This window comes from Silurus aristotelis (assembly GCF_946808225.1).
Source record: "Silurus aristotelis genome assembly, chromosome: 14".
NCBI lineage: Eukaryota > Metazoa > Chordata > Actinopteri > Siluriformes > Siluridae > Silurus > Silurus aristotelis.
The window spans coordinates 10,436,002-10,459,653 of record NC_139587.1 but is presented as its reverse complement, the minus strand read 5'-3'; the positions used below and the strand labels follow the sequence as shown (position 1 = coordinate 10,459,653).

At 37.7% G+C, this 23,652-nt stretch overlaps 1 protein-coding gene across 5 annotated transcripts in view; it reads left to right on the top strand.

Annotated features, from left to right (window-relative positions):
- LOC310736587 (teneurin-1-like) overlaps nucleotides 1–23,652 on the top strand; it is a 257,458-nt gene that overhangs the window by 187,930 nt on the left and 45,876 nt on the right. For all 5 annotated transcript variants that reach the window (XM_083560159.1, XM_083560158.1, XM_083560157.1 and 2 more), the window contains 3 exons: nucleotides 13,599–13,821; nucleotides 20,999–21,118; nucleotides 21,940–22,201. In XM_083560159.1, the coding sequence (XP_083416285.1) occupies nucleotides 13,599–13,821; nucleotides 20,999–21,118; nucleotides 21,940–22,201 (605 nt within the window). The remainder of the gene's footprint in view (nucleotides 1–13,598; nucleotides 13,822–20,998; nucleotides 21,119–21,939; nucleotides 22,202–23,652) is intronic.

Sequence of the window (23,652 nt, the reverse complement as noted above, 5' to 3'; positions counted from 1 at the left end):
GATGCATCACACTACCTTCACCCACACCCAATAAGACCTTTTGCTCTTATTTGCTCTTTGCTAATTTGGACATTTTACAATTTTTACAGTTTTGCCTCTGTGCACTACAATAGATTTAAAAAATAAGCAGTCAAAATGAATTGAAGTATAGACTTTCAGCTATGATTGAAGTGTTTAAATAAAAAAAATATACATTAAGCATTGAGGAATTTCAGGCAAACTGTTCTAACAATTGTAAATGTAAAGAGTATTTTTAGCAGTCGAATACTTTCTCAAGTCTGAAATCAATTAAAAAATGCAAATTTTCTTCCTTGAGTTGCTTTGTCAGGCCTTTACTGCAGACACTGTATCTTCAGTTTCTACTTGTTTTGGGGTATTTTAACCTATATTTGTATAAGCAAGTGAAAAGCTTGCTCATATGAATTGAGGCCAAGTGACTGGCCTTAAGAAACTGCCAATTTATTTGCCTTTAGAAGCTCTTGGGTGCTTTCACTGTATGTTTTGGGTCATAATCCTTTTGTACTGTAAACAACATATAATTGGTTATGCAGCATTTGACTGAATGCTAAGCTGAAAGTGTACATTTCAGAAATCATTCTGCTATTTCTATCAGAAGTCACAACATCAATAATTACTTTGGACCTGATTCAATAGAAAACCAAGTAACCAATAGAAAATGCCAGTGGCCTACATGTCGAGGTTAATTATCTGAAGTTACATTTATGAAGGCCTCTCTTGATTATAAACTTTATGCCTACCTACTAAAGATGTATTTCTTTGGCTAGATTATGTATTCTGTGATTATCCACATTAATTTTAAGGTTTGAGGTTTTTGCCTAGCTTGCAACTGCATTCCATCTTTTTTCTGTTTTGGCCACTCATAGTTTCTGCTACCTTTATGATATTTCTTATTTTATTATTTTTTGGTAAATGATAGCTCCCTTCTTTCACGTCCATCTCTTACACCTTTTTGTATTGAATAATAAGAGTTCAATTAATGTTTATTTGTATAGTGCTTTTAAAAATGGTCATTGTTGCTTGACAGCTTCACATTAATATCTTTACACTCTAACAACAAAAATTTTAAATGTATTAAACAAAAAACTCCCTGAGACAATAGGAGGAGGAGGAAACACTAATAGTTACTTGTATTATATGTTTTTTTTATGAAGTCTATTTTGTGGAAGGTATCAACTATTCACTGATGGAGACGTGAGAGCAAAACTGTTGTATTTGTTGCAGTCATGAAAGTCATCTAATGTTTAAAGTCTACAAAGTAATGAGAGCACGATCACCATATTCCAAGAAATAGCATGTGAGAGCATGTGTGTGTAAAGAGAAAAACACAGATATATTAAGGATGCATATAGTCACATACTGGTTAAGAACCATTACATTTTTTATTTAATTTTATTTAATTTAATTTTTTCAAATATATTTTTCTAACTTTTTGAAATACAACAAATATTACTACACATTCAATAACAGCTAGATTCCTTTATATTCACTGTGGTGATATGCAGAAATAAAAATTGGTGGACCACTGATGTATAAATACATTACTGCCAGTGTTCCATGCATGTAAGTCCAGTCAACATGTTCAGGTTTTTAATCACACTGTTCAGGTTTTACCAAGTTTTAAAACATCTCTGTCCTTCTATTAGGTGTGAAAAGACAGCAGGAGTCTGTGACCTATGTAAAATTACTTAGCATTAAATATTTGTCTGCCATCCAAAAATAACTTTCTTTGTTAAAACTAAAATAAACTGCACATTATATCCACTGTTACAATTACGTTTTTCACCTTGTATTATTACTAAAATCATTGTTTGAAAAACACTTAAATAATAGAAGCAAACTACTTATGAATAAGATTTTTTTGTGACCTAAGCCCACATGCAAAAACTCACATGCAGATTCTGCTATTAAAAATAATATTTTTATTTTTTGGAATTTGTATTCATCTTAATCTATTCATAGGAATACGATGAAACCTTCTTTCGATTAAGATCTTAGTCAAGATATCATTTATAAGCTGCATGTAAACATGGCTGTTGGGGCCTAAAGACACTTGATTTTTTACTTTTAAAGACTACACTTCTTTATAAGTACATTCCTGTACTTTATCTGATGCATGATCTGATGCATTTTAATAAAGTTTAATAAAGTAAAAAAAAAATTAATACCAGTCAAGAAGGAATTACTAGATATCATTGAATGTTAATTATTAAACAATTTGTTTTAAAGGGATTCTAGGTATTCAAGGCAGGAATGGTCATGTTTATTTTATTGAACCCGAACAATGGCAGTGACTGATGTTTGTTACTCCTATTGTAAAGAAATTATGAGAAGAGACAACTCTCTCTCTCTCTCTCTCTCTCTCTCTCTCTCTCTCTCTTTTATCTCTCTCTGTCTCTCATTCTAGTTGTTTATCAATGTTGGTTGTTGCCAATCTGTGTGCAGTGAGTCTGTACTTTGACAGCAGTGTTTTTACTCACCGGGTCACCGTGCTACGGTATTCTGCTACAGTAAATTCAATTTATAGGTAGATAGAACTACATTTTACTTTTTGTGCTTGTGCCTCATGTAGATTTGTTTTTGGAAATTAATTTTTGGTTTACACTGATTTTTCTTGTGGTGAGATCTGCGATGTTGTATGGATTAGAGACCGTGGCATTGAGTAAAAGACAGGAGGCAGAGCTGGAGGTAGCAGGGCTGAAGATGTTGAGGTTTTCGTTGGGAGTGACGAGGATGGACAGGAAATTAGAAATGAGTTTATTAGAGGGACAGCGCATGTAGGACGTTTTAAAAACAAGGTGAGGGAGGCAAGATTGAAATGGTTTGGACATGTGCAGAGGAGGGACATGGGGTATATCAGTAGGAGAATGCTGAAGATGGAGCCACCAGGAAGGAGGAAAAGAGGAAGACCAAGGAGGTTGTTAATGGATGTGGTGAGGGAAGACATGCAGGTAGTTTGTGTGAAAAAGATGTAGAGGACAGGGGGGTATGGAGACGGATGATCCGCTGTGGCGACCCTTAATGGGAGAAACCGAAAGAAGAAGAAAGAAAGTTCTATGGTTAGGCTGGGCCAGATGCACTGCAGTCTAAGTGCATGTTAGTGTACTGTTTAAATAAACAACAGTGAAATCTTCAAGTAATAAAACTATTACAACATTGTCCATTTCTTTGTGGCTCTTCAAAATAACTTTAAGAGCACACCTTGAAACCCCAGTCTGCTTTGAAATCTTTGCCTGGAAAAGACTTTGCAGTATAACGGTCTTGATGCTATGCTCAGTTTTGCTATGGTGTATGACATGAATCTGTCTTTCACAACCTTATTTAAAAAGCGGAGTTTGGCTGTTTCTAAGGAGGCTTAGGTGGCCTAGTTTTAAGCCTCCTACATAGCTGTTTCTGTTTCAGCTAATAGTTGTGTTTAAACCTACATATGAAATTGATGATCTTTAAAACCTGCTGGTAAAATTGGTTACTCATACACCTGATCCTACAAAATCCTTTATTTTGTGCATGTGTACAAAGTGTGCAAGTGTAAACTTAAATCCAAAGCATCACACGAAATATTGTTTTTAATTATTTCTCTGCTGTTCATTTACTTTCCATTTGTTAAAAAAATTAAGATTAATAAATGTTAATTACTAAAACAATTTTTTTATAATTACCACTTATATTTTAAAAGCATTCTCTCTTTTCAACATTTGTTTACAACTGCTGTGTTTTGTGGTTGATATTATATACACTGTATATATATACAGTGAGGAAAATAAGTATTTGAACACCCTGCTATTTTGCAAGTTCTCCCACTTAGATATCATGATCGGGTCTGAAATTGTCATCGTAGGTGCATGTCCACTGTGAGAGACATAATATAAAAAAAAAAATCCAGAAATCACAATATATGATTTTTAAACTATTTATTTGTATGATACAGCTGCAAATAAGTATTTGAACACCTGTCTATCAGCTAGAATTCTGACCCTCAAAGACCTGTTAGTCTGCATTTAAAATGTCCACCTCCACTACATTTATTATCCTAAATTAGATGCACCTGTTTGAGGTCGTTAGCTGCATAAAGACACCTGTCCACCCCATACAATCAGTAAGAATCCAACTACTAACATGGCCAAGACCAAAGAGCTGTCCAAAGACACTAGAGACAAAATTGTACACCTCCACAAGGCTGGAAAGGGCTACGGGGAAATTGCCAAGCGGCTTGGTGAAAAAAGGTCCACTGTTGGAGCAATCATTAGAAAATGGAAGAAGCTAAACATGACTGTCAATCGCCCTCGGTCTGGGGCTACATGCAAGATCTCACCTCGTGGGGTCTCAATGATCCTAAGGAAGGTGAGAAATCAGCCCAGAACTATACGGGAGGAGCTGGTCAATGACCTGAAAAGAGCTGGGACCACCGTTTCCAAGGTTACTGTTGGTAATACACTAAGACGTCATGGTTTGAAATCATGCATGGCACGGAAGGTTCCCCTGCTTAAACCAGCACATGTCCAGGCACGTCTTAAGTTTGCCAATGACCATTTGGATGATCCAGAGGAGTCATGGAAGAAAGTCATGTGGTCAGATGAGACCATAATAGAACTTTTGGGTCATAATTCCACTAAACGTGTTTGGAGGAAGAAGAATGATGAGTACCATCCCAAGAACACCATCCCTACTGTGAAGCATGGGGGTGGTAGCATCATGCTTTGGGGGTGTTTTTCTGCACATGGGACAGGGCGACTGCACTGTATTAAGGAGAGGATGACCGGGGCCATGTATTGCGAGATTTTGGGGAACAACCTCCTTCCCTCAGTTAGAGCATTGAGGATGGGTCGAGGCTGGGTCTTCCAACATGACAATGACCCGAAGCACACAGCCAGGATAACCAAGGAGTGGCTCTGTAAGAAGCATATCAAGGTTCTGGCGTGGCCTAGCCAGTCTCCAGACCTAAACCCAATAGAGAATCTTTGGAGGGAGCTCAAACTCCGTGTTTCTCAGCGACAGGCCAGAAACCTGACTGATCTAGAGAAGATCTGTGTGGAGGAGTGGGCCAAAATCCCTCCTGCAGTGTGTGCAAACCTGGTGAAAAACTACAGGAAATGTTTGACCTCTGTAATTGCAAACAAAGGCTCCTGTACCAAATATTAACATTGACTTTCTCAGGTGTTCAAATACTTATTTGCAGCTGTATCATACAAATAAATTGTTAAAATATCATACATTGTGATTTCTGGATTTTTTTTTTAGATTATGTCTCTCACAGTGGACATGCACCTACGATGACAATTTCAGACCCCTCCATGATTTCTAAGTGGGAGAACTTGCAAAATAGCAGGGTGTTCAAATACTTATTTTCCTCACTGTATATATATATATATATATATATATATATATATATATATATATATATATATATATATATATATATATATATATATACACAAACACTGTATTTATATATATATATATATATATATATATATATATATATATATATATATATATATATATATATATATATATATATATTAGGAATATCTTAGGAAGAGAAAGATAGAAAAGGAGAGAGAGATAAGTATTAGAAATGCACCAGACAAAACCAATCTCTTCCGATCTGATTGCATGAGAGAATGCACACAGGGTGTTCAGTGATGCAGGTGACACACTGCAGCCAAAATAAATTATTTGTTGACACGACAGCCAGGTTAAGATGAAAGGCAGCAATACTGATTGAGTCTAGGTTTTCACCAAATCAACAATTCAATTTAAATTATATATTTTCACCACTCTCTGAACTCACCAGCAAGTCGAAAAGCGGTGCATGCTTCTGAATATACATAACAATTTTGGATGTTTTCAGTGGCTTTTGAAAAGAACAACAGGGAATGGGTGCTACACATAACCTACTACATCAGGAGCAGTGAGACAAAACAGTCCACCAAAGTGCTAGTACTAAACCAAAGCCTGCTATTACAATAGTACTTGAATACAGACTGAGCATTAAAAAGTAAAATCAGGAAAAACGATATATTTTGCAAGTTCTCCCACTTAGAAATCATGGAGGGGTCTGAAATTGTCATCGTAGGTGCATGTCCACTGTGAGAGACATAATCTAAAAAAAAAAAATCCAGAAATCACAATGTATGATTTTTTAACTATTTATTTGTATGATACAGCTGCAAATAAGTATTTGAACACCTGAGAAAGTCAATGTTAATGTTTGGTACAGTAGCCTTTGTTTGCAATTACAGAGGTCAAACGTTTCCTGTAGTTTTTCACCAGGTTTGCACACACTGCAGGAGGGATTTTGGCCCACTCCTCCACACAGATCTTCTCTAGATCAGTCAGGTTTCTGGCCTGTCGCCGAGAAACACGGAGTTTGAGCTCCCTCCAAAGATTCTCTATTGGGTTTAGGTTTGGAGACTGGCTAGGCCACGCCAGAACCTTGATATGCTTCTTACAGAGCCACTCCTTGGTTATCCTGGCTGTGTGCTTCGGGTCATTGTCATGTTGGAAGACCCAGCCTCGACCCATCTTCAATGCTCTAACTGAGGGAAGGAGGTTGTTCCCCAAAATCTCGCAATACATGGCCCCGGTCATCCTCTCCTTAATACAGTGCATTCGCCCTGTCCCATGTGCAGAAAAACACCCCCAAAGCATGATGCTACCACCCCCATGCTTCACAGTAGGGATGGTGTTCTTGGGATGGTACTCAATATTCTTCTTTCGCCAAACACGTTTAGTGGAATTATGACCCAAAAGTTCTATTTTGGTCTCATCTGACCACATAACTTTCTCCCATGACTCCTCTGGATCATCCAAATGGTCATTGTCAAACTTAAGACGTGCCTGGACATGTGCTGGTTTAAGCAGGGGAACCTTCCGTGCCATGCATGATTTCAAACCATGACGTCTTAGTGTATTACCAACAGTAACCTTGGAAACGGTGGTCCCAGCTCTTTTCAGGTCATTGACCAGCTCCTCTAATGTAGTTCTGGGCTGATTTCTCACTTAGGATCATTGAGCCCCCACGAGGTGAGATCTTGCATGGAGCTCCAGTCCGAGGGAGATTGACAGTCATGTTTAGCTTCTTCCATTTTCTAATGATTGCTCCAACAGTGAAACTTTTTTCACCAAGCTGCTTGGCAATTTCCCCATAGCCATGTTAGTAGTTGGATTCTTACTGTTTGTATGGGGTGGACAGGTATCTTTATGCAGCTAACGACCTCAAACAGGTGCATCTAATTTTGGATAATAAATGTAGTGGAGGTGGACATTTTAAAGGCAGACTAACAGGTCTTTGAGGGTCAGAATTCTAGCTGATAGACAGGTGTTCAAATACTTATTTGCAGCTGTATCATACAAATAAATTGTTAAAAAATAATATATTGTGATTTCTGGATTATTTTTTTTAGATTACGATGACAATTTCAGACCCCTCCATGATTTCTAAGTGGGAGAACTTGCAAAATAGCAGGGTGTTGTGTCACAATTCTTTTTCCAGAATCTGAATCAGGTTTATTGGCCAAGTGTGTTGACACAAGGAATTTAATTCTAGTGACTCTCAAAGGTACAGACGTAAATAACACTATACATTTAGCTTTAACTATGCAAGACAAAACAGACAAGACAAGACAAAACAGACTATAGGAGACAATACAGACAATGTGAGACAATATAGACAGTACGAGTATTAAATAGGTATACAGAGCATATTACAGATCAGTAATGTACATAAAGTGTGAGTGCATGGTAGTGTCAAAAACAGTATTTTGTGTCAGGTACGATAAAGAGTGTAACATTTGTACAATATACAGCAGCAATAGTGTGTGTAACATATACGGATGATGTGATGACTGACATTTCTGATAATGCAGTACTTATAGATATGAAGCAGGGAATATAATTATGGTGAGTTGTTAATGAGGGTGATTGCCTGGGGAAAGAAGTTTGGTAAACAATGTTCTGTAGCATCTGCCAGAAGTGAGGAATTAAAGTAGGTTTTGTCCAGGGCGAGAAGGGTCAGTAGTGATTTTTTCTGCCCGGTTTTTCATTCTTGTATGGTACAAGTCCTGGAGAGTGGGCAGTGGAGCACTAATTATATTTTCTACTGTTTTAACTGTGTTGCAGTCTGTTCCTGTCTTGTTTTGTTGCTGCTTCAAACCAGATGGTGATGGGTGTGCACAGGACAGATTCAATGACTGCAGTGTAGAACTGCACCAACAACTCCTGTGGCAGACCATACTTTCTTAATTGCTGTAGATTGTACATCCTTTGCTGGCCCTTTTTGAGAATGGAGATTATGTTGGACTCCCATTTCAGGTCATTGGAAATGGTAGTGCCCAGAAACTTGAAGGTCTCCACAGATGACACAGGGCTGTTGGATATTGTGAAGGGTATCGTCGCCATCTTGGATGAGTCAGTTAAGCGTAGAGCAGACCTGGGCAAACTACGGCCCGCGGGCCACATCCGGCCCTTTGTACGTCCCTGTCTGGCCCGCGTAAGGACAATCATAAATTATAGGGATGCACTGAAAATTCAGCCACCGAATATTTTCGGCCGAAATACCTAAATCACAGAAACAACTCAGCAGAAACACATTTGTAATGACGCAATAAAAAAGCGCAGCCAGCACACGGTTATCTGGATAAGAGCCAACATGTCTGCGGTGTGCGGATAGCGATTTGCAAAACATGCAATGCTGACATTTCAAGAGGGGGTGTATCTGCAAAGAGTTTCTTCAAGTCGGGATTAATTTATCACCTGAAATCCAAACATCCCGATTGCCATTCTAAATATTTAAGATATATAACAGGTTGATCTTTGAAACATTCCCCGTGGATCCCGAAAATAATAATTATTATAATATAATATTATTTATTACACGGCTCTTCTTAATGCTGTAGATTAGAACGTTCCATTCACTTGAATGGGCTTCCAAACGTTTGGCAGTCAATTATTTTCTTTAACAGACCATTGCTAATAATAATTGACCGCTGCCTGTCTGTCAATACTATGAATGGTAACAAATAAATAAAACACTTTCGTAATTGATTTATTCTTTGAATTGCAATGCATTGATTTTAGTGAGGTTAGTACACACTCATAGCTGTAAATGCAATGGTTCTAATAATTGACATAATCTTTTCTTTCGGTGTTTCGGTTTTAGGTTTTGGCCTTGGTTTCCTCATTTTTGGTTTTTGGTTTCGGCCAAGAATTTTCATTTCGGTGCATCCCTAAAATAATATCGTTGGTGTGGCCCTCTGACACAATTCAGGTTTCTCATGTGGGCCCTTCTAAAAATTAATTGCCCACCCCTGGCGTAGAGAGTGGACACATCCCTGAGGAGCACTAGTGCTGACTATCTGAATACTGAAGGTAACCCTGCCCAGGCTCACCTGAATTTTCCTGTCTGTCAGGAAGCTGGTGATCCACTGACAGATGGCAGGGGGAGTAGTGAGCTTAAGGAGTTTGTAGTGGAGAATTTCTGGAATTATTGTATTAAAATCTGAACTAAAGTCGATAAACAGATTCCAGGCATATGTCTCTGGGCAGTCAAGGTGTTGCAGAATGTAGTGCAGTCCCATGTTGACTGTGTCATTCACCGATCTTTTTGCTTGGTAGGCAAACTGTAGGGGATCCAGCAGCTGTTCTGTTACAGTCTTTAGGTGGGCCAATACCAGCTGCTCAAAGGTCTTCATGATAATAGATGTCAGAGCGACAGGCCTGTAGTCATTCATTCAAGTGATGGAGGGTTTCTTGAGGACCAGGATGATTGTGAAGAGTTTAAAGCAGGAGGGGACCTCACATTGCTCCAGTGATCTGTTGGAGTAATGGGTGAATATAGGAGCCATTGTGCTGACCATGAGTTGGTCAGCACATGCTTTGAGACAGGAGGGGGAGACACCGTCTGGGCCGAGAGGTTTCCTTGTCCTCTGTCTCTGAAAGAGCTGATACACATTCTCTTCAAAAATCATGAGCGCAACTTGATTGCTAGGAGTATTTGTTAGAGGGGTTCCCAGATATGTGATGGTGGCAGTCAGTGGGCTGGATTGGATGAGAGGTGTGAAGATATTGTTCTCAAACCTGCAGTAGAAGATGTAGAGGTCATTAGCCCGGTCTTTGTTTGCTTCAGTGGAGAGGGGTGGTATTCTGTAGTTTGTACCTTTCAGGCCTTCCCACACTGATGCAGGGTTGTTAGCTTTTCAGAGTAGCTTCTTTTGGCTATTCTGATCTCTTTTGTCAGTAAATTCCTAGCCTGCTTATTCAGTGCTTTGTCCTCCCCTTTGTAGGCATCTTCCTTGGCATGTCAAAGTTTTCTTTTTCAGTTTGGCTGTAAACCATGGCTTGTTGTTACTGATTTGTTATTACTGAATTTTCTGTTACTGAAGGTTTTGGTTGGCACACACACGTCTTTACAAAAACTGATGTAAGATGCCACAGTGTCAGTCAGTTCATCCAGGCTGTCAGTTCCAGCCTCAAAGATACTCCAATCAGTGCAGTCAAAGCAGTCTTGTAGTTCCTGCTTTGCCTCACTGGTCCTTCCATTCACTGTTTTGACCACAGGCTTAGCAGATTTTAGTTTCTGCCTGTATGTTGGAATAAGATTAACCAAGCAGTGATCGGAGTTCCCCAAGGCTGCCCGGGGTACAGAGTGATATGCATCCTTACGAATTATGTAGCAATGATCCAGTGTGTTTTTCTCTCTTGTGGGACATTTGATATGCTGCCTGTATTTTAGAAGTTCAAGTGTTACTTTTGCTCTTTTAAAGTCTCCAAGGATAATAAAAAGAGAATTTGGATTTTTTTTTTTGCTCCAAACAGGATATTTGCTTTGCCAGGTTTTGCAGTGCATTACTCACTTTGCCCTGCGGTGGGATGTAAACTCCGGTCAGAATAAATAAAAGAAGTTCCTGCAGTGATTCTAAGTTTGGGCTGCAGTATTTATTCAGCACTGTGACATCTATACACCAACGTTCGGTAATGTAAAAGTAGATTCTGCCGCCTTTCATATTAGCTAATAAAACTGTTCTTGTACTAAAACAAACTAACCCTAACCCTAACCCAGAGCGACATACAAACATGCTTTGAGTTTTTAGTAATGAATAAATCTACACTGGCAAACTAGATATTAAACTTAATATAAATCAGACTATAACTCTTCATTTTTACAAAGCAAACTTATAAAGTGCTAATTTAAGTGTTTTTTATATATATATATATATATATATATATATATATATATATATATATATATATATATATATATATATATATATATATATATACAGTGAGGAAAATAAGTATTTGAACACCCTGCTATTTTGCAAGTTCTCTCACTTAGAAATCATGGAGGGGTCTGAAATTTTCATCGTAGGTGCATGTCCACTGTGAGAGACATAATCTAAAAAAAATAATCCAGAAATCACAATATATGATTTTTTAACAATTTATTTGTATGATACAGCTGCAAATAAGTATTTGAACACCCATCTATCAGCTAGAATTCTGACCCTCAAAGACCTGTTAGTCTGCCTTTAAAATGTCCACCTCCACTACATTTACTATCCTAAATTAGATGCACCTGTTTGAGGTCGTTAGCTGCATAAAGACAACTGTCCACCCCATACAATCAGTAAGAATCCAACTACTAACATGGCCAAGACCAAAGAGCTGTCCAAAGACACTAGAGACAAAATTGTACACCTCCACAAGGCTGGAAAGGACTACGGGGAAATTGCCAAGCTGCTCGGTGAAAAAAGGTCCACTGTTGGAGCAATCATTAGAAAGTGGAAGAAGCTAAACATGACTGTCAATCTCCCTCGGACTGGGGCTCCATGCAAGATCTCACCTCGTGGGGTCTCAATGATCCTAAGGAAGGTAAGAAATCAACCCAGAACTACACGGGAGGAGCTGGTCAATGACCTGAAAAAAGCTGAGACCACCGTTTCCAAGGTTACTGATGGTAATACACTAAGACGTCATGGTTTGAAATCATGCATGGCACGGAAGGTTCCCCTGCTTAAACCAGCATATGTCCAGGCACGTCTTAAGTTTGCCAATGACCATTTGGATGATCCAGAGGAGTCATGGGAGAAAGTCATGTGGTCAGATGCGACCAAAATAGAACTTTTGGGTCATAATTTCACTAAACGTGTTTGGAGGAAGAAGAATGATGAGTACCATCCCAAGAACACCATCCCTACTGTGAAGCATGGGGGTGGTAGCATCATGCTTTGGGGGTGTTTTTCTGCACATGGGACAGGGCAACTGCACAGAGGATGACCGGGGCCATGTATTGCGAGATTTTGGGTAACAACCTCCTTCCCTCAGTTAGAGCATTGAAGATGGGGCAAGGCTGGGTCTTCCAACATGACAATGACCCGAAGCACACAGCCAGGATAACCAAGGAGTGGCTCTGTAAGAAGCATATCAAGGTTCTGGCGTGGCCTAGCCAGTCTCCAGACCTAAACCCAATAGAGAATCTTTGGAGGGAGCTCAAACTCCGTGTTTCTCAGCGACAGGCCAGAAACCTGACTGATCTAGAGAAGATCTGTGTGGAGGAGTGGGCCAAAATCCCTCCTGCAGTGTGTGCAAACCTGGTGAAAAACTACAGGAAACGTTTGACCTCTGTAATTGCAAACAAAGGCTACTGTACCAAATATTAACATTGACTTTCTCAGGTGTTCAAATACTTATTTGCAGCTGTATCATACAAATAAATAGTTAAAAAATCATACATTGTGATTTCTGGATTTATTTTTTTAGATTATGTCTCTCACAGTGGACATGCACCTACGATGACTATTTCAGACCCCTCCATGATTTCTAAGTGGGAGAACTTGCAAAATATTAGGGTGTTCAAATACTTATTTTCCTCACTGTATATATATATATATATATATATATATATATATATATATATATATATATATATATACATATATATATATATATATATATATATATATATATATATATATATATATATACACTGGCGATCAAAATTAGAGAACAATATATAAACAATTGAACAATTCTGAAATAATGTCATCATAATCATCATAATTTGCATTTGGATTGCTTTTGTTTACAATCTTTCAGTTTAAGGCGGATGACCTTAAACTGAAAATACTTCTTTGCTCTCTAAACTTTATTTTTTTCTCTTAGTGGGAGCACAGTTTTGCTAATGTGGATTTAAATATGCCATTATGACATGAACAAAAGCTGTTATTTCCATTATGACTATTCCTGCTTATTGGCATTTAAAAAGAGCATTTGCAGCACTAAGGGGTAAAGAAATGGAAATGTTGGCATTTGAATGGATTCTATTTATCTTTTATTCAAGAACAAATATTTGTGCTAAGGTCATGAGAAATCAATTTGCATGACATGCAACAGAAAATTTCACCTGCACTAATTTCGTATATACTCATTTAAATCTTGTTGGTGGCTCAGATTTTTGTGCTGCCTTGCAGTGAGTATTGTTTACAGAATAAAAGTGTCCCAAAAAGAGACAAGCTAAAGTAAAAAAATATCAAAAGTATTATTATCATTGATTGTTGACTGTGTTTCTGTCTGTGTTACAGATGGTCTTACTGACTGCATTGATCCAGACTGTTGTCAGCAGTCAAGCTGCAGTAATAAACACTTCTGTCAAGGAGCTCCTGATCCACTCACTTTGCTCCAGCAGACTCGAAGCCAGTCAGATTCGACTCCCCTGTATAAGAACACCTTCTTTCAGCGAGTCCGCTTCCTTTTGGGCAAGGCTAGCACTCACACTCTGCATGGAGACATGCCTTTTGATGGCAGGTGTGCTTGCGTGTGCGCGTGTGTGCGCTCCCACGAACATCAGTATTCACACATGCATAACACACTGTTAAAGCTCTTCACTGTCTATAGAATGTCACACATACTGTCAACATAAAGTAAGATTGTTTTGTATTTGTGTCCACAACCTGGCACTAAGGGGTTGGAAAGAGGACTTAATAGACAGGCGACTTTTGGCAAAGCTTTGTGTTTGTATTTATTTTTCCCTTATGCTTTCCAGAGCGTGTGTGTGAGTGTGTGTGTGTGTGTGTGTGTGTGTGTGTGTGTGTGTGTGTGTGTGTGTGTGTGTGTGTGTGTGTGTGCGTGTGTGTGTGTTGCCAGCTATGTCTCTCTCTCAGCAGTTTCTAAAAGAGCAGAGAAATACACATAGTATTTCCAGAGTAACTCCTCTCTATCCACAGCTGGCATTTAACCATGCCCTTTCCTGTCCTTCTACCCAAGCCGAGCTATGGGTGTCACCCATACTATTGCTGTAGCACAAGATAAAACAGTCTATGGACATACTTTACTACTGAGAGCTTCAGGCAGACAGCATGGGGCAGTTCTCGTACACTGGCATGGGTGAAGGTATCCTGCGTGTTGGTCTTTTTCTCGCTGCTGTAAAAGATTACTAAAATAGATTGCAATTTGTAGCATGACTCTAATTTTTAACCTCTAAACTGAATCCAATTTGTAGTAAAGATTTATGTTGACTATATCTAATTCAAACTGATCACCTTATTGGTTGTATTTCTTTCATTTTAATATATTATTCTAAGCATTCTGTCTTTTTAATTAATCATTTATTATGGACCTGGGGCCTCTTAGAGGCTTGGCCAACTATACCTATTACGGAGGCAAATTAGCCAGTCCGAATCTTAGTCAGAGGATATGACCGTAAACTAATATTCTTTAAGTAGGCTGCTCAATGCTTGCTTATGCATAAAGAATAATTAATTGAGCCACTTTGTTAAAGCTTAATAAGTCAGTGATAGCCACTACACATGCTCACAGACACAAACTCGTCAGTCTGAATCTTAATCAAAGGATATACTGTAACTGTAAACTAATATTAGTTTTAATAATATAATAGGCCACTCATTGCTTGTTAGTGCTTAAAGAATAGTTGATTAAGTCACTTTGTTAAACCTTGCTGTCAGTGATAGTCAGGAATTAGAAGGTCCTAGACGTTGTGCTCAATGCTCTATCCATTCATGAGCTTTCTGTATGTACTATCCTGGTCCTCAATTTGCGGTAACACCAGACTACATAATCAACCAGATATAAATTATTTCAGGAAATGTCAAAATATATAATAATATATTTCAATAGAGTTAATCAAGAATTTTCAATTTTTTTGCCAGGCAGTAATCAATAAACAAATGTCAAATCTAAAACAAATAAAAGGTGATTACACAACATGATCAGCATAAAACCTGTTTACAAAAAGAATCACTGTACCTGGCAATAAAGACACACAGAGACTGTGTGGGAAGTTCTGACTACAGAATGACCTGAGTGTTTTGCCAAATCTCCTTATATACCCAAATCATTGTATACACTCATAATTTCAAATAAATAAAAGTTTCTTTTAACATGGTGCTTGTAAAGAATTAGTTTTATTAAACTACTTTTTATGCTATTGAAAGTGTATCTAAATGCCACTTTTGTTTTGGGTTTCACTCTTGGTTACATCTACCTTGCTGCACTGAAGACATCTGCAGCAGACACAAGCAAAACATTAAATATAATGTTATAATGATGGTAAAATTATGTTAATAACATAACATAAATTCTTCTTATTCTTTCTGCTGCTCCGATTAGGGTTTCCCACAGAGGAACACTCTGTCCTCTACATCTGCCTCTTTCAAACCAACTACCTGCATGTCTTTCATCACCACATTCATAAACCTCCTCCTTGGCCTTCCTCTTTTTCTCCTTCCTGGTTGCTTCATCCTCAGCATTCTTCTACCGATATACCCCATGTCCCAACCATCTCAATCACACCACCCTGCCTGCACTCTTTTCTTCACTTTTCTAATACACTTTCCATTACTTTGCACAGTTGACCCCAGGTACCTAAACTCCTATACCTTCTCCACCTCTTCTCCCTGAACTGCACAACTCCACTGCCCTTCCTTTTATTCACACACGTACTCTGTCTTACGCCTACTAACTAATATCATACACAAACATCATAGTCCATGGAGACTCCTCTCTGACCTCGTCCGTCAACCTGTCCATCACCACCAGGAAAGGGCTCAAAGCCGATCCTCGATGCAATCCCACCTCCACCTTGAACCAGTTTGTTGTTCCTACTGCACACTTCACCGCTGTCACATTGTCCTCATACATGTCCTGCATACACATACTTCTCTGACACTTCCTGACTTCCTCATACTATACCACAACTCCTTTCTTGGCACCCTGTTATATGCATTTTCTAAATCCACAAACACACAATGCAACTCCTTCTGACCTTCTCTATACTTTTCCATCAACATTCTTAAAGCAAATATATAATCTGTGGTGCTCTTTCTTGAAGTGAAACCATACTGTTGTTTACAGATGGTCACCTCTTTTCTCAACCTGGCTTCCAAAACTCTTTCCCATAACTTCATGGTGTGACTGATCAACTTTATTCCCCTGTAGTTACTCCAGGTCTGCATAGTTAAACAATCCTGTTAATAACTCCACTGCCATCTCTCCTAAACATCTCCATGTTTCTACCGGTATGTCATCTGGTTCAACATTAACATTATTTAATTGTAAAACATTTATTAAAAAAACCCCATAAAAATATATATATTTATAATATAATGTTTATTGCTATTGATATAGATTTTTATTACATTTTGCAAATATTTCACACACCAAATGAGTCAGAGTCTATAGTCTATTTGCTCCTGTTAAACAGCTGTTTAAATGTGCGATTTGTAAACAGCTGTTTAAATGTACATTATCCCACTTCTCTGAAATCAGTTCCTTGATTCTATGGCACAATTATTATAACATTTAACACCTTATTTAAAATGCATAAAGAAACCTTTTAACAGTATATTCTTCTCTAATCATCAGCGGGCATGGAAACATTATTTTGTTGTGCTATAAGAAAAAAAAAAGCAAATCATGAAACCAAACACTAGGAATTCTACAAGCTTCATTTAATTGGCTATAGTCCATCAGGAAACAGGACCATTAGATGTCTTTGAAAGTTCAACACAATACAGATACTTATTTCTGATATATTCTGAGAAATCATAACATGATTCTGTTAATTTTTACCAAGAATACCAAAATTTATTCCACACCATAATGTACTGAACATTCAGCAACACTTCAAAGTGTTAACTTTACTTTTCTAATTATATTTGTGGAATCAGTTATTTATTTTCCAACTTTCCTGTGTGATGACTGTAACCTTATATATTCTCATTTGCCATTGTTTTTGGGGTAGCCTATTTAGAATAACTGATTTCTAAAGTGTGAGCAAGTCAAATAACTTGAACTTGTTTATTTTATCTGCAAATTATGGATTTTAACCCGTTGGAGTGTTGCACACACTATAGGCTTTTGTCAGATGCTAGGCATAGGAAGGGAGTAAAGATGAGTTTTTAGTTCATAGTGACTCACTGGAAAGATCTGTTGCAGCATGCAAAAATTTTGCTAATGTATTATTTTTTTGCCATTAATAAGTATAAATAAATAGTTTGACCACAATACCCTAATGATTTAAAACAAGATATGTTTCAAAATTATTTATTCATTTATAGTTATAAGTAAAGATATTTATTACTGTAATTATTATTACATATAATTAACACTGTTTTTTACATTAGTCAGTGACGGCGAAAAAACTAAATAGGCAAACAAATTTCTATTTGGGCTGGCAAAGTTTAAATTAATTGCTAAAATGCTGTTAACACATTTGTTCAATTACATTACAACTGTTTAAATTTGTGGGTTTGTCAATTTGTAAAATTGAACTTTAGTCCCATTCTTACAAGAGCTGCTGCAATATGCTTCAGACATGTAGACCACATGTAGTTGTAAAAAAACTTATTAAACTTATAGTTTATGGTCATCAAAATAAAACAACAAAAACTTTCACCTGTCACATTTCACACTTTTGGAATTTGATGTGAAATGGAATTGTGGATGGATGGATATACTGTACAGGTGCTTAGCAACGAAATGCTATTTAGTAGTCTAATGTAGGTGGTAGACCTGCTTCAAGGTGACTTAAAACCAGTTTATCAAAACTTTTCATAACAATTTTTAGGTACCAGTATGGTATGATGGATGATGTAATTGTGAAAATTAGTAGTCTGGGCTGCTGATAGGTAGATCATGTAAGTGTGAAGCAATACCAACTGTCCAGCAAATAGCCAGAAATGCATGCATTTTGCTCAGTGCTGAATACACATACACAGGTAAAAGTTAGCAGTGGAGGGCATTAACATTTGTAGTTTGCTATCTGCTGCCTTGTTCTCAGCTTCTGGAATTGATGACTGGCACCAATAAATTCTGGTGAACCTCCACCTTGGGGTTTGGTACCACTATACATTCCTAGCATGGGTGGGAAGACTTGAAAGTCTGGCAATATTTGACTATTTCATTTATTTATCACCAAGCTTTTTCTTTAAACTGAAGAAGGTCATTGTTGTTTTGCAGCTTTCTGCCCTGTTTGAGTTCACTCTCTGTACATATAGTGCATTCTGTGTGTGTTTCCATGTGTTGCCAGCTATGTTACTTTCCTTTCAGCACACACGCTTACCAAAAACACTAACAAATGCAAATTAGTAGCATCATGCACCTGCTGCCCCCTCCATCTTTAGCCAATACTTGACCATGTCGCTGCTGGTACCTTATGGTTTATAGTATAGTAGTATAGTCACTGTGAAACCTTAAATAAAGACTCTCCTCAAGCCTAGAGGGAGATATTCTGAAAAAGAATAAAATGCATTTCTTTAAACATACTACTACACCTACTACCAAATCAACAAATACAATATATAGTTATGTTGGGCACTAATAGTTGTTATGCAAATTGGTGGGTGTAGAGATTTTTTTCTTACACATTTACAAAAATACATCCCGTTTTTTATCCCGCCTGTTTAGCTTGTGACCGTTTAAAAAAAACAGATGACCCAGGTCCATTTGCATTAGTTTTCAGATATATTAATTTATTACATTGGTTGTATTTTGTATTGTTTGAATTTGTGGTGTTTTTACTTTGTAAAACAAATTTGTTCTCAAATACAGAAAATTAGATGCAGTAACAATACACGAGAATGAATATCAATAAAGGGATTTGAAAATGAAAATGCATTATGCATGAAAGAAAAATGATTACTATAAAGGTCTTTGCATAAGATTGATACTGTTACTTTATATATCTTAAACTGTGCTAATAAGAAATTTTTTTATACAATTATTTTAGGCTGTGAAGGTGAGGTGACTAAAGATTACTGTGGTATAGTAAATGGTGGGGAATTTTGATTGGGGAACAAAACAAGGACACAACAAATGAGCAAGGAGAGAAAATGCATTTAGAAATCTGAATATTGTGGGCACATAGTCTTGCTGTTCACACAGAAATCATTATTTTTTTGAAGGTCTTTATAGTTAGACGGTATATCAAGAAACCAAATAAAACGATCCTGGAAACATTTGTTACATTTGTGCTAGAATTGTCTTTGGAAATACATTGAAAAGATTTCAAAAGAGCAGTACCTTGCTTCTGGATTGAATCATTCTACTCACAACACTTTGAAACACATTTTTCTATAGGTTTATTCATCATTTTTAGTCATCTCAAACTTACTTGCTGAAATAATATTTTGTCATGCAACGTGCCATGATGTGCTGAGGTCTTGACTGGGTTTAATGCATTAATACACAATTTTAACTTGGGAGAAAAAGTTGTTTATTTCTTTAGTAGTTGATTAAAAAGTCCAACAGGCATAGCAAATGAAATTAATATTCAGTTTTTGGTGGTATTTTATTTGTTCTGCTACAGATAAGGGTCATAGACATGGCAAAGTCAAATGTCCGAAAAAGATTTCTTCAAAGCTTCCATCCTGGTTAAAACACATAGATTAACCATATCATTAAAACCTCAAGACGTGAAGTGAATAATAGTGAAAATCTGTACCCTGGTAACTGTCAAGGGGGAGATATAACAATCTGTTCTCAAAGTTGATTTGATGGAAGCAGGAGAAATGCATGTGGAAGTCAGGCATAGGTAAAGATGCATTAGTCTAAACAAGTGGGTCAGAGTGTCTCCAAAATGGCAGAACCTGTGCGGTCTCCCTGCAGTGTAGTTGTTAGTAGTACAAGAAGTCCAAGGCTCATTGAAATGCATAGGGAGCAAAGGCTAGTCCATTTAGTCCGATCCTACAAAAATTTTAATGTAGGATAAAGTGAATGCTGGCTATGCTAAAAAATCTGAATGCATAGTGGATTGAAGCTTGCTGTGTAGTTAAACAGGATAATAGTCCATGCCATTTGTTCAGGAATTGTTTGAGGAACATGACAAAGACTCCATGGTGGTGATTTGACCTCAAATTCCCCAGATCTCAATCTGATCGAGCATTTGTGGGTTGTGCTGTACAAACAAGTCTGCTCCATCAAGACCCATCCTTGAAACTTACAGGACTTAAATAATCTGCTGTTAAGGTGTGCTGCAAGAAACTCAGGACACCTTCAGAGGTTTTGTGGAGAACAGTGTTCTTTCTTTCTTTCTTTCTTTCTTTCTTTCTTTCTTTCTTTCTTTCTTTCTTTCTTTCTTTCTTTCTTTCTTTTTTTCTTTCTTTCTTTCCTTCTTTCTTTCCTTCTTTCCTTCTTTCTTTCCTTCTTTCTTTCTTTCTTTCTTTCTTTCTTTCTTTCTTTCTTTCTTTCTTTCTTTCTTTCTTTCTTGTTTTATTCATTCATTCATTCATTCATTCATTCATTCATTCATTCATTCATTCATCCATTTAATCCTACATGTGTATGTATAACACATAATGCACTGCCTTATTTATCTATAGTTCTAAGTGAAGCAGCTAATTTACATTTTTAGTTATTTTTCTAAAGCAAAAAAACAGAGAAAAGAAAAAGAAACATCATTTTCACTGACACTTTGATCAAAATGGTGTTTGGTAAAAACTCAGCTTTTTCAAATCTTCTGATCTAGCCAAGTGGCTGTGGTGCGAGGGCAAGTTGTGACAGTGGATGGTTTTCCTCTGGTTGGAGTCAATATCACCTTCCTTCAGCACCCGCTGTATGGATTCACCATCAGTCGGCAAGATGGCAGGTAACACTGGAACTTGGATGGAATTTTTTTATTGTTCTGACTTCATTTTCCATTTCAGTCTGAATTAGATTTTGTTTAAATCAATATGTGCATGTCTCAATGTCTAATAAATGTCAACCTGAATGAATCATAGTTAATTTAAATGTTTGTATTAAATATTAGAATTTTATGTTTAATGGGAAATTTTTGTGTCTGTAACATGACCTTCATGTCTAGTATACAGACTAAAGAACATTTACTAGTAATATGGGTATCTGCTAAATTCTGTAAATATAATAATGTACAGAAAAGATGCTTTATGTCAATTTGTAATTATTTTTTGCTAATAAGTAAGATGAATATAGTAAATAGTAAATATGGGGGAGTGGTGGCTCCAGCGGTTAAGGCGCTGGGTTGCCGATCGGAAGGTCTGGGGTTCAAGCCCCGGTATCGCCAAGCTGCCACTCTTGGGCCCTTGAGCAAGGCCCTTAACCCTCTATGCTCCGGGGGTCCCTTACGAGGGTAATATATCAAGGTCCGTGACGTCGGAGTGACGTGGGGCCGCCTTCCCGTGGGCTCACCACCTGCAGGAGGGACCGTAAGGGACGGTGCTGTGAGGATTGGGCAGCAGTCGAAGGTGGGGGCCTGCTTAGACTGCTGCCCCCACGACCCGAATTAAGGATAAGCGGGAGAAAATGAATGAATGAATATAGTAAAATAAATGTTTCTACTCTATTGAATAAAACAATCCAGAAGAATCTGGTTTAATCTCTAAGTAAGAAGTTAAATACTTTTTTTTCATTCATATACTTATTTGTATGTTTTCTGTCTTGCATGTCTAGTTTTGACCTTGTGGCACCAGGAGCTGTCTCTGTGACCTTGGTGTTCCAGAGGCAGCCTTTCCTCACAAAAAGACGCACAGTATGGCTGCCTTGGAACAATTTTTTGGTGCTGGACAATGTGGTCATGACTGATAAGGAGGTTGTGCTCCAATCCTGTGATGTGAGGAACTTCATCAGCCCTTATCCAATTTTGATGCCTTCACCACTTACCAGATACACAGGGGAATGTGCACTACGGGGACCAGTCATCCCAGAGCTACAAGTAAGCTTAATTTGTTTTGTGCAGGTTACTCTGCATAGCCCAGGTCTGACACAAAAAGTGTCTAGTTCGCTTAACTGTGCACTCAAATTAAAGATGAGAAGTGGCAAAATAGCAGTGGCGGGTTGTGCATTTGGTACCTGGGCCTTCAGTGGGGACTTACCCGACTAAATCCACCTCTTAATACCACTACTATCACGTCGCAATTATAGAAGCCATCAATACTATACAAAAACACAATATAACAATGCGTGGCATTACATAGAGAGAGGGGCAACTGTGCCACCTACGTTATTTGGAGCAGTTCAGAATCAATATTTGTCTAATAACATGACAAAAACATAAACATTTTATAAAATACAATCTACTCACCAGAGATGCATACTCATAATTTGCACCACTCCTCAGAGGCTGAAAACCAGTGGTAGCGCTCATATTCACTGGTCTGGAAGTGGCGAACAAACCCTTTCCTGGGCTGAGACAAGCTAGCTAGCTTTGGGGTTGGCCGACCTCTCCTTACAATGTCTAGCTTTTCTTGAAAATTTATTTCTAAGAATGTCCAAATCAAATCAATTTCTCTTCCTCAGTAGGCAAAAAAAAGTCTAACTCTGATGTATTAATGTGTGCAGCGCGCTACAGACCTGTTTTGCCAGTTGAACTTGGCTGTAACAGTTTCCCTCTGACCAACCAATCAGAGGAAGGAAATATGCTGACGCTATTCTGGGCCAGCTAGCTGGACCTGTGAGGCAAATTAGAAATCTGATTGGGTAAAGAAACAAAGCTAATTCTTAAGGAGATTATGGTAAAAACGCCAGCAGTATTGACTGAGAAAGCCGTTGGCAGATTAGATTGACACACATAGAGGCTAAAATCTGATTGGACAAAAAATCTAACATCCACATACACGTACTGGAAGCAGTGCAGCCAAAAAAAAAACCACTACAAAATGAAGATAATAAACTGTTGGGGATAAATTAATACAAAATATAAGTATTTAGGTTGTAAATGTAGTTCAGTGCTTCTGTGTTTAGGCCAGCAGAGAAGGCTTTGCTGGCCCTGACTGCCCACCACTGCAAAATAGAAATGAGATTTGTGCTATGTATTCTTTGTAGGCACAACTAGAGACTCCTAAATGTCTAAAAGCAATTAAGCAATTAAAAGCGTTATAATTAAGTAATTATAACGGGTTATAGTTACTCCTAAATATTTAAATTAAGTCGAATTGACGGAAATGGAATTAACGTTACACTTATTTGGTCTGTTTGTCCGCCGAACAGACAGTATAACCTTTTATTAATTCTATAAAAGAGGCATCTCCCCGGCCAAGAAAGACGCAAATCTTTGAAGAGTCGGTTAGGAGGGAGTCAGATGTTCTTCCAGGTTCTCCTGAAGATCAGAGCAGGTGTTGTTCTTGAAGATAAAGCTTTCTGAAAGATCTCAAAAAGGATTTGAGA